Source organism: Talpa europaea (assembly GCF_964194135.1).
Source record: "Talpa europaea genome assembly, chromosome: 4".
Classification (NCBI taxonomy): domain Eukaryota; kingdom Metazoa; phylum Chordata; class Mammalia; order Eulipotyphla; family Talpidae; genus Talpa; species Talpa europaea.
Genome location: NC_140070.1, coordinates 32973454 through 32986227, shown reverse-complemented (window position 1 = coordinate 32986227; position 12774 = coordinate 32973454). Strand labels below are relative to the sequence as shown.

General features: G+C 36.3%; 1 protein-coding gene across 1 annotated transcript in view; it reads left to right on the top strand.

The window, feature by feature from the left end:
- Positions 1-12256, top strand: part of LOC311170196 (A disintegrin and metallopeptidase domain 3-like) — a gene marked incomplete at both ends in the record, with an annotated part of 74788 nt that extends 62532 nt beyond the window's left edge. Inside the window, one exon of the mRNA XM_084232590.1 lies at positions 12137-12256. Coding sequence (XP_084088716.1) covers positions 12137-12256 — 120 coding nt within the window. The remainder of the gene's footprint in view (positions 1-12136) is intronic.
- Between the last annotated feature and the right edge of the window lie 518 nt (positions 12257-12774).

Here is a 12774-nt window from a genome sequence, read left to right as displayed (position 1 = left end):
TTGGCTAATATAAATTATGTGATGAGCATAGGTATCTGTGATGAATACTCTGTATAGCCCCATTTGTATATGTTTTCTTTTGTTTCTCTTGCCTTTGGAATTAAATCCACTAAGATATTGCTGAGGCTCTTACTGTTTATGTTTCTTCTATGTATTTTATGGTTTCTTGTACTCAGATTTTTATTATTTATGATATAACTTTGTATTATAACATTTTCTTAGTTTCAGTTGTACATCACTAAAAAGCAACATATGTATATGTATATAAAATCACCATTGGAAGTCTAATTCTATGCATTCAATTCTTGAATCCTTTTTGAATTAATTTTTGTGTATGATATAAAGTAATATAGGTTCATTCCTTTTCATGTTGTCCAGTAGTCCAACACCATTTACTGGAGAAACTTTTCTTTCTCCCTGCAAGAACTACTTTGTTGTATATTAGGTCCCTATTTGTGTGATTTTTTTTTTCTGGGTTTTCAATTCTATTTGATATATTTGTCCAAGCAGTTTTAATTAGTATAGCTTTTTAAAATAGTTTGAAGTTACGGAGAAGAATACCTCCATTTTTGTTTTGTTTTGTTTTCCTAAATATTGTTTTGGCTATTGTGGATTCTTGTGGTTCCATATAAATATTGTGAAAAATAGTACTGGGATTTTAAAAGGGATTACACTGAATATTTAGGTTGCTTTAAGTGAAATAGGCATTTAACAATGTTAAATCTTCCAATCCATAAGCAGAGAATATCTTTTCATTTATTTATGTCTTCTGCAATTTCTTTCAACAGTGTATTATGCTTTTATTTGTTTTTTTAAAAATATTTATTTATTTTATGCAAGCACTGGGTATAGTCAGAAGCACAGGCGGGTGAGAGAATTCACCAGAGAGAGAGCAGGGAGCAGAACAGGCAGAGTGATGAAATACACTGCTGAGGGGAGCAGCGGGTGCGGCAGGAGAGATCTGTGAGCCATGTGGGATGCTCGCTTGTGACCGGGGATTGAACCAGCGCTGCAGAGACTGCGGGCTGCTTTGCAGCCCAGCGCTCAACTGCTGCACCACTGGGGAGGCCCATTGTGTATTATACTTTTAAATGAGCAGGTTGTTTATCTCCTTGGTTAAATGTACTGCTGGGTACTTAATTTTTTTAATGTTATTGTAAATGGCATTGTTACTTAATTGCTCTTTCTAATAGTTTGCCATGTTTCCATTGAAACACAAGACTTTTTTTATTTTGTAATCTATATATCTGTTGTATTCATTATTTTTAATAATGCATTTATCTACAAGCTTTGAAAATTTTACTTACTCCTTTCCAGTTAGGATGAAGCTATTTATTTTTCTTGTCTCATCACTCTGGCTAGACATTTCAATAGTATGTTAAATAAGAGTGATGAGAGTCAGCATCCCTGTTTTGTTCTTGACTTCAAAGAAAAATTTTTCAGTTTTCCACATTGTGATGTTAGCTATGAATTTATCATATTTGGCATTGATTATTTTGAGGTATTTGATGAAACTCATCATTTTTTGAGAGATTTTATCATAAATAGATATTGATCTTTTTTTTTTTCACATGGCAAGTTAGGGATAAATCTCACTTGATCATGGTATATGATACCTTTAATGTATTGTTGAATTCAGTTTGCTGGTACTTTGTTGATTATTTTTATATCTACACAGATATGATATATATCGTCTATAATTATTTTTTGTGATATTTTTGTCTAGTTTCTGTTTGCATGCAGTATCTCCTTCATCTTCTTTCATTTGTTCACTTTTAGCCTTTTGGTCTTGTATAAGAACTGGATCTTTTGGAGATGACATATAGATGGGGTTTGTTTTAATCACCCAATCATCTTAGACTTTGGAGAATTTAGTCCATTAACTTTTGAGGTGCTCATGGATAGATATGTAGTTATTATCAGTTTCTTCATTATTTTCTGGATATTTTGTAGATTCACACTGTTCACTTGGTCCCTTGTAATTTGATAATTTTCTTTAGTGTTGCATATAGATTTCATTTGTAATTTCAGCTGTTCTGAGGTTGCCATGTGGTATATGCATAACTATCCTATATATTTAGCTTTCTGTACCAAATTTCTAGCAAGTTAATTTTAATGTCATTCTAGCAGTCTATATCTTGAAGTAATTTATAATTCATTTTTTTGTTTTCCCAAACTGATTACAGTTTTAATTTATACTGCTCCTTTCATTTAATTCTTCATATGTGATTGATCCACTATCTTTACTACATATTTACTTTTATCAGTGAAAATTTCCCCATCTTTTCTTGTTACTTCTCAGTGCCATTTCTTTTTATTTTACAGGTATTCCTGTAACACTTCTTGAAAGCTGGTTTCTTGCTGAAGCAATCCCTTAACTATTGCTTGTCTGGAAAATTCTTTATCTCTCCTTCAATTCTGAAGGATAACTTTGTTGTGTAAAGGATTCTTGACTGGAAGATACTTTCTTTAACTCTTTGAAAATATTGTCACAATTCTGACTTACAGTTCCTTCTGTGAAGTCTGCTATTTTTATTAGGTTTCTTTGGTAATCACAAGTTTCTCTCCTGATATTTTGAAGATTTTACCTAACTTCTGGCATTTTAATTATAAAGTGTCTTGGTGATGAATGTTTTGGGTTAATTTTGATCGGAACTTTCTCTGCTTCCTACATTGGATACTTGTTTACCTTCCTAGGTTAAAGGATTTTTTTCAGATAGGTTTTCTGAAATATTTCTTCAAATAGGTTTTCTTCTCCTTTCACGTCACCTTCTGAAAATCCTATAATTCAGATGTTATTCCACTTGATATTGATCCATAATATCCATAACAGTTTGTTGTTTGTGTATAGGAACACAACTGATTTTTTTTAATTATAAATTTTATTTTTATATTCCCCATACAATTATACAATTGCGACCCCTTATTTTGACCCCAATCCCTCCTCTCCACGCCACCCTCCTCCCATAGAGTGTCTCTGGTTCATAGTTGTTTGTTGATTTTGATTTTTACCTTTTAAACCATATTGCCTATTTTTGCATAAAATCACAGGGCAGAATAACTAAACAGCAATTTTAGCTGGCTTTGTTGGAATACTCCATATAGGATTCAGATTGAACTCTTGACATCCGGTCCATGTAGGCTTCAAGAACAAAGTTGGTCTCATCAGACTCCACCTGGGCTTCCTCTTCTCAAGGGTACCAGGGCTTTTTCTTTTTGTGGTTGTCCAGTCCTGCCCATGGAGGCAGCTTCCTTATCTCCCTTGGAGGTCTCTGGAACCTGCGGACAAAGCAACAGGTTCTCTTCTTAGTTCAGCTCTGTTTCAACTTCCTGGAAGAGTCCATTCAAAGACACACAATGACACTCATGTCCAATTGTTTTAGTTTAAGCAGACAAAATCCCTATGGAAGTTATGCAAAAATAGACTCTGGGATAAGTAGTAAAAAAAATACTACAACTATTTTCATGCTGTGTTGATATAAAGGGGAGAGAAAATGTGAACACAAGTTAGCTTTGCTGGAAAAAATACAACATTGCTGCAGATCCTGGTCACTCAAAACAAGAAAACTTGATGAATTCAGAACAAAATGCAAAAAGAAAATTACCAGTATTATGTCAAAGAAAACAGTAAAAATCAGGTGTATTTCCAAATCTATTCACTTCTTTGTTGGAAATTTTTACTCTCACCAGTTCCATCAATAGGAATCTGTTAAGGCCTTTTCTCCCTATTTTCTCCAGAATCAATTTCTGTACTATACAATATTGCAAGGCAACAATCACCATTAACAATTTACATACATATCAGGTATTGAGAGTTTGTATACATGTTTTAGAAAATCAATGTGAACATTTCTGTACATGTCAAAGTGTTACCCTTTTCCCAAGTGGCAATGCTTCCCTTCTGGTTTTACTTTACTAAGTAAGCCAAATAGGACAAATTCATCTAATGCCTTTCTCAAGAGGAAAGGGAGAAGTTTTGTGGAGTATCTCAGGAGCTCTGCTGAGGTTTCACAAAATTTCCTTCTATCAACCAAATGACAGACTACCAAATTTTTACTTGAATTTAGATTTCTGGGAAGCTTTGCCATAAATATCAGAAAACAGCAGAAACAACAACATGCAATCTCTAGGAAGGCACCAGCTTTGTTCAGTATTAAAATGCTGACAATCAAAACATAACCTTTCTTTTTTTTTCTTTTTTTTCCTTCTGGTTTGAATTTATTTTTTTTATCTGTCTTTTTTATTTTTTACATCATTGTTCATTTTTAAACAATATTCACTTCCCCCACCCCCTCCGGTGTAGTCCCCATAGTTTCCTTCACCAATGCACCTGTGCACCATCACCTCAGTCCCCTGTGCTCCTCCCTCCCTCCCTCTGATCCCTCTCCCAGTTCTTTTATGCATTTTGAGTTGATTTTTGTGCATGGTGAAAGGTAGTGGTCTAGTTTCATTTTTTTTCATGTGGTGGTCCAGTTTTCCCAGCACCATTTATTGAACAAACTGTCCATGTCCCATTGCATATTCTTTGCTCCTTTATCAAAATCAGAAGTCCATATATATATATTTTAAAAATTCATCCATTTATTCATACAAGCAGTCAGAAGCATGGGAGGGTGAGAGAATTCACCAGAGCCAGAGGGGAGAGCAGAGAAGGCAGAAGGACCGAAGTACACTGGTGAGGGGAGCAGCGGGCAGCAGGAGAAGTCTGCGTGCCATGTGGGACCCTCACCCAGGGTCTGGGGATTGAACCGGCGCTGCAGAGGCTGCAGGCAGCCTTGCAACCCAGTGCTCAACTGCTGCGCCACCAGGAAGGCCCAATCAGGTGTCCATATAAGTGTGATTTTATTTCTGGGCTCTCTATTCAGTTCCATTGGGTCTGTGTGTCTGTTTTTGTTCCAATACCAAACTGTTTTAATTATTATGGCTTTGTAGTATAGCTTGAAGTTTGGAAGTGTGATACCTCCTTTCTCTTTTGTTTTCACCAGTAGGGCTTTGGCTATTCATGGTTTTTTGTGGTTCCATATGAATTTCATCAGTATTTGTTCTATTTCTTTGAAGAATGTCATTGAGATTTTTATTGGAATAACATCAAATCTTTATATTGCTTTTGGTAGGATGGACATTTTAATAATGTTAATTCTTCCAATCCATGAGCAGGAGATATCTTTCCATTTCTTTGTGTCTTCTATTTCTTTTAACAGTGTTTTATTATTTTCTTTGTATAGGTCTTTCATTTCTTTTATTAGGTTTATTCCCAAGTATTTGATTTTTTTTTTTTTTTTGTTTCAAAGGGTTGGTTTTCCTGATTTCTTCTTCTTCAGATTGTTTGTGTATAGGAAGGCTACTGATTTTTGTGTGTTGATTTTGTATCCTGCTACTTTACTGAATTGGTTGATTATTTTGAGTAGTTTTTCTGCGGAGTTTTTAGGGTTCTCTATGTATATTATCATATTGTCTGCAAATAGTGATAGTTTTACTTCTTCTTTCCCTATCTGGATTCCTTGTATGTCTTTCTCTTATCTTATTGCCCTGGCTAGGACCTCCACTATTATATTGAAGAGCAGTGGTGAGAGAGGACATCCTTGTCTTGTTCTTGATCTTAAAAGAAAGGCCTTCAGCTTTTCACCATTGAGAATAATATTTGTGGTGGGTTTGTTGAATATGGCTTTTATCATGTTAAAGTATGTTCCTTCTATCCTGAGAATTTCAAGGGCCTTCATCATAAATGGATGTTGGACTTTGTCAAATGCTTTCTCAGCATCTATTGATATGATCATATGGTTTTTATTTTTCTTTTTATTGATGTGTTTCATTACACTTACCGATTTTTGTATGTTGAACCATCCTTGGGCCCCTGGGATGAATCCCACTTGATCATGGTGTATTATCCCTTTGATGCATTGTTGGATTCTGTTGGCAAGGATTTTGTTGAGGATTTTTGCATCAGTGTTCATTAGGGAGATTGGCCTGTAATTTTCTTTTTCTGTGCTGTCTTTGCTTGGTTTTGGTATTAGTGTAATGTTGGCTTCGTAGAACATTTTTGGTAGTATTCCTTCTTTTTCAAGTTTTTGAAAGAGTTTGTGTAAGATATTCACTAATTCACTGCTGAACGTTTGGTAGAATTCATTTGTGAAACCATCTGTACCTGGGCTTTTGTTTTTGGGGAGTGCTTTGATTACTGCCTCAATTTCACTGCTTGTAATTTGTCTGTTTAGGTGTTCTATTTCTTCTTTGTCCAGCTTTGGATGATTATATCATTCTAGGAATTTGTCCATCTCTTTTAGGTTGTTGAATTTGTTTGCATGTAAGTGTTCATAGTAATCTCTGATTATTCTTTTTATTTCTACTGAGTGTGTTGTGATGTCTCCTCTTTCATTTATAATCCTATTTATGTTTTCTCCCATTTTTTCTTTGTGAGCCTGGCTAGAGGGTTGTCTATTTTATTTTTTCAAAGAACCAACTTTTGGTTTCATTGATCTTGTGGATTTTTTAAATTTGTTTTTTTAATTTCCATTTTGTTTATTTCTGCTTTGATTTTTATTATTATTCCTTTCATCTGCTGACTTTAGGTTTTTTTGTTGTTGTTCTTTTTCTATTTCTTTGAGATGTGAGATTCGGTTGTTTCTTTGAGTTCTTTCTTGGTTGTTGATGTGAGCCTGTATTGCTATATATTTTCCTGTTTTTACTGCTTTTGCTGCATCCCATACATTCTGGAAAGTGGGCTCCTCTTTGTCGTTCAACTCAAAGTATTTTTTAATTTCTTCCTGGATCTCCTCATTAATCCAGTGGTCTTCCAGAAGTGTGGATTTCAATCTCCATGAAGTGGGAGGATCCCTTGTTTTCTTTTCATGATTTATTTCTAGAAGAAGATAGTTGGAATGATTTTGATCTTCATGTATCCATTGATGTTTGTCTTGTGGCCCAGTATGTGATCAAGTCTGGAGAAAGATCCATGCGCGCTTGAGAAAAATGCGTACTCAGAATTTTTTGGGGTGCAGTGTCCTTAACAGTGTCTGTTAAGTCCGTGAGTTCTGTGTCTTTATTTAGGGCTCTAGTGTCTTTATTTTTTGTCTTATTTATCTGTCCATTGGTGAGAGTGGAGTGTTGAAGTTTCTCACTATATATATGTATTTTTTTTATGTCCATTTTCAGAGCTGATAATTGTCTAATATATTTTGGTGCTCCTTCATTTGGTGAGTATATGTTGATGATTGTTATATCTACCTGATGTATTGTCCCCTTGATCATAATATAGCGTCTGTCTCTGTCTCCTTTAATTTTTTCTAATTTGAGTCTATTTCATCTGATATAAGTATAGCTATTCCTGCCTTCTTTTTTGGCCCATTTGCTTGTAGGATTGTTTTCCAACCTTTTACTTTCAGTCTATGTTTATCTTTTGTGGTTAAATGTGTTTCCTGGAGACAGCAGAAGGATGGATTTTGTTTTTTAATCCAGCGTGCTACTCTGTGTCATTTTATTGATGAGTTTAATCCATTTACATTTAGAGTTAATATTGATATGTTGGCATCTGTATTTGCCATTTTTGTCTTTTTTGTGATTTATTCCTTGCTTTATTCTGTTCGTCTTGATAATCCCTCTATTGGTTTTGGCTTTAGGGCTTCTTGTAGAATTTTTTGGAGTGGGGTTTAGTTGTAATGGATTTCTGGAGTTTCTGTTTGTCTGAGAAGGTCCATATTTTTTCTTCATATAGAAAGGAGAGCTTTGCAGGGTAAAGTATTCTTGGTTGGCATTTGCTGCCTTGAAGTTTGTTGAATATGTTACTCCATTCTCTTCTTGTCTGTAGTGTTTCTTCGGAGAAGTCTGAGGTTAACCTGATTGGTTTTCCCTTATAGGTTTTCTGTTTCTTCCGCCTTGCCAGTTTCATTAGTTTTTCTTTGTCTTGGACTCTTGCAAGCTTTACTATTATGTGTCTTCTTGTAGTTTTCTTTTCATTGTGGTAATTGGGTGTTCTTCTTGCTTCTTCTATGTCTATATTTGTCTCCTTTTTCATACTTGGGAAGTTTTCTTCAATTATCTCCTTGAATAATTTCTCAGATCCTTTGTCTTTCTCCTTACCTTCTGGAATATCTATAACTCTAATATTACCTCTCTTCATGGAGTCTGATAATTGCCTAAGGGTATTCTCATTCTTCTTCCTTTGCACTTCTCTCTCTTTTTCTTTTTTTGCTTCTTTCTATTTTTGTATCATCAAAAGTCCGTTCTTCCATTTCCTCAGTTTTCAATGCTTTTCCTGTTTTCAGTGCTTTTCCAAGAGTTCTTTGTCTCCTCCAATAATCTTTTAGTCTCCTTTTCTTTTATTTCCTTTCTTAAGGTCTCATTTTTGTTCTTCAGTTCATTGATTGTCTCATCTCATTATACTTTTTAATCATGATGATTCTAAATATCTGACAGGCAGAGAAGTTCTTCCATCTCATTGAGCTCTGGGGACTGATTTTCTTTTTGTGGTGTGTCCTCCTCCTGTGGGCTTGCTTGGTTATTTGTATTTTTTCCTTCTCCCTGCTGTTTGCTTTCTAATTTGTTCCATGTGTTGGGATGTTGTGGTGTTGGCAGGCATCTCTTTGGATTGCTCCTTCAGGGGTGTTGAAAACTGTTTACCAGACTGAGACCAGCACTGGTAGGACAAAACTCCACCAGGGTGTTGATGCTTTGGCTGTGTTGACATTGTCTCTTACAGTTCACTCCCTCCATATTTACTCAGCTCCAGCAGGGAATCAGTTAGTTGGTGATTTTGCTCTGGTCACTAGGTGGCATAGAGATCTGTACTTGCGGAACCTGTGCTTTTCCCCTGTAGTTCTCTGAGAAACAGAGAGGGGGAGGGAAGCACCTTGACACACGGGCTATTGCTCACACTGGGCGCTGTGTCTGCCCCGGGCTCACCTGGTGCTGTGCCCGCAGCTGTGTGGATCCTGTGCTCTGAATTCTGTGCTTTAGTCTCCAATCTCATTGTCTCAGATTCAAAATGACGGCTGTCACCCTGTGCAGTGCCCACTGTTAAGGCATGTCCCACACTCCAAATCCTGTGCCTCGCTCTCAGTTCCAGAATGGGGTCTTGCTCCACACTTTGTTTCCTTCTTACCCCAGTACCTGGCTTCCAACTATTAGGAAGTTGGTGATTTTGTTCTGATCACTGGGTGGCACCAGAGATCTTTCCTAGTATCCTTCCAGAGCTGTGCTTTTTCCCCTGTGGGTCTCTGGGGAACTGAGTGGGGGTGGCGTGGAATGGCTCAATGGGGTATAGGGGTGCTGTGTCTGCCCTGTGCCACCTGTCATGGGGATTCCATGTCCCAGATTTCGTGCCCCTGGTCTCAGTTCCGAAGCCCTCAGATCTGGGACGTGGGCGGTAGCCCAGTTCAGTGTCCACAGAAATGAAGCCTTTTGCACCCTGTTCCCGTGCCTGATTACTCAGTGACAGTCATTCACCTCAGTAACAGTTCCCACATGTCTCCCCACGAACCTAGGTTGCAGGGTGCGGGAACCTGGACAGCCTCAAGCCGCTTATTCTTTTCGAGTGCATGAGCTTTTCGGCACAAGCTTATTGGCTGGCCGTGGGCTATTTGTAGATCTCCACAGAGTCCTTGTTTTCCTCTAATGGCACCCGGAGCCATTCACTCACCTGCAGTAGTTCCTTTCCACTCACAGTCCCGCTTGATCTGTAGTTTGTTCTCGTTGTTGTTTTTTGTTTCTTTTTTTTTTTTCTTTCTGTTGGTTGGAGTGTGCATGCTTTGTGGGTGGGGGAGGGTAGCCGGGTTCTGCACTTTCAAACTCTCTTTTCATTGTCCTCTTTTATGGCAACTTTGCTCTTTGGGCAGTTTGCCAGAGTCGCCCTTTTATCTTCTGTGTCCTGGCTTTCGCAGGGACCTGCCGCTTTTCCTCCCTGTTAACTTTTTTTTTATGGGAGGACTTACTGGCAGTGTTTCCCTGCCGCCATGTTGATCCAGAAGAGGTTTTCTAAGTATATTATCATGCCATCTGCAAACAGTGATTGTGTTACTACTTCTTTATCAATTGGGATTCCTTTTATATCTTTCTCTTGCCTGATCTAACTAGGATTTCTAATTCTGTGTTGAATAGTGGTGAAAGTGTATCTCCTTTTTTTGTACCATACTGTAGAGTTTTCAGGTTTTCACCACTGAAAATGAATTAAGCTGTGAGTTTGTCATATATGGTTTTTATTACATTGAGGTATGTTTCATACCCCATTTTCTGAGGGTTTTTATCATAAATTGATGTATGTTAAATATTTGTTGTTTAACTAGTAATATGATAATATCCCATTTTAAGTTTTCCTGTTTTTGATGTGTCAAATTACATTGAATGATTTTCTGATATTGAACCACCCTTGTTGATGCAGATTACATTGGCATTATTTTCAGTTTGGTATTTCTTTGTTGGAGATCTCCTTGCATTTAAGTATAGTATCATCTTTGTGATCACTACTTTAAATTTTTTATCTGGTGCATTGTTTATCTCCATTTAATTATGGAATTTTTCTGAGATTTTATCTTTTCTTTTTATTTGAAAAATACTCCTCTTCATTTTACTTGGCTCTCTTTGTTCCTACATATTAGGTGAAACAGCTGCCTTTCAAAATCTTAGAACTGTGGCTTGTGACTTACTATTCAACTTTGCCCTATGTTTTAATTGTTTCTAGATCCTTTGTGGTTTTCTAGGCAATTTGGTTTATTTTTGATTAGTCCTGTTTTTGAATATTTACTAAGACCTATCAGTGTTCTAAGAGGTTGGATCTCTTTTAGCACCTAGTTTCAAGTTGGAGTACAGATCCTCAGTCATAAGTTTTTATAGTATGCCAAAATGTCTGGCCTCTAATACTGGTGATGTGGCAATGACCTCTTGGGTATAGTTAAATAATTGAGGTTATAGTTGAATGTATAATCTTTCTGGGAAGTACCAACAAGCTGCAGTGTGGCAAGGGCAGGCAAAGATAACAACCCCCAGTCTATGTTCCTTGAGAGTTTCTCCAGGTTACCTCAGATAGGAAAGCAGGTATTGGGAATGGCTAGCCATTATGAGCATTGCTGTATTGAGCAATGTCAGCACAATTGACATTGCAAGCCTGGTGGTATTGCCAGCTTAGTCAGTTTGAGTGATGCTTAATTAGTGCAGTAAGCCTTCTGGGGGCTGGAGCTTGTTTGTTACACATCTTTAGCAAGATAGATATAGTGCTAAAATGATATTTTCCATCTCCATATCTACCAAGGAACATATAATCGCTAAAATGGCACCCACCAAGGCCTCTGTCCCAGAAGATCTTTGTCCCCCGGTAGATGCTTTAAGATTAACTTTCTGTACAACTTTAGGTTCTTCTCAAATTGCTTCTTTTGTGCTGAGTTATGGGGTGAGTTTATATCCTTTCCCCTTAGGAGTGGGTTATACATTCTTCAGAACCTCTTGGGTCTGCTGGTGATAAGCCATGTTAGTTTCAAAAGCTAGATGGTTCAGAGGAACTTCTCTCTTATGCAAGTTCCAAGTTCTGACAGAACCCCACATTCATCAAGCAAGAGGTTTGTATTGTGATTTCCCTTTGCTTGTTGGTCCTTCCTTGGGGGGTGAGGTTGCTTGGCAAGACTGATCTCTGCCTCTCCTAACCATTTTATTGTGGGTCTTTGGTCCTTTATGGAGAAGATTTCAGCTCATTCTCAGATCTTTTTCTGGAAGAATTATTCCATATATAGTTGTTTATTGGTGTGTCCATAGAGGAGGTGAACCCAGGGACTTCTTATGTGGCCATCTTGAACAGCCTCTCTCTCACATCAGTTTTTAAAGTGAGAACAATTCATGGTAAATTTCAACTCCGTCTATATTATAATTTCTACCTTCATAATTTCTACACCTTTCTAAATTAGGGCATTTGTTGTATCAAGAATGTTCTATAATTTTGTCTGAAATACCAGAGACAAATTCAAGAAAATCTCTATGATATTACATGGACTTTATAATATTTTAATTGAAAATTATTTCCCTCATTAAATGTAAAACTATTTATAATAGACTAAATTGAATAACTTCATAATTAATGATCTAGCCTATAAATAAAACATTTAATCTGTATATTGTGTATAATATGTTCTTATCTTTTGTTTGGTTTTGGTATTAGATTTGTAATACTCTCCATAACTGTCACTGTGATGCTGGATATGCTCCTCCACAATGCAAACCATCACCAGGATCACCAGGAGGAAGTATCAATGATGGATTTTGGCTTATAGCATGTTAGTATCTAGATCAATGAACTTCAATAGAATTTTCTGCATTTATAATAATGTTCTGCAACTCCTCTGTCATGTGGCATTAAGCACTTGCAATGTGAATGGTCCAACTAAGGAACTAAAATTTCCATTTTATTTTTCTTTATTGCATTCATAATTAAATAACCATTTGTGGCTAGTGGTCTCTAGATTGGATAGTGAAGTTCTAGATCAAACTTTGGTATACATTTAAATTCTTATCTTTCATTTCTAATTCTGTTTATAAGTTTTTTTCCTTTTTTCTTTTGATCCTAGCCAGATATTAGTCTATTTTCTTTACTTTTTCAAAGAAGCAGATTTTATAGCTTTGATCTTTTTTATTTTATTTTTTATATAATTTTGTTTGTCCTTGCTCTGATTTCCAATTTCTAATTTTTCTTTCTTTATTTCATCTATTAGCTTTTTTGTTCTTTTACTTGTACTGTAAGTTGTAAGATAAGACAATTTTTGGAACTCTTTCTTGCTATTTGATGTGGTCATGTGTTCT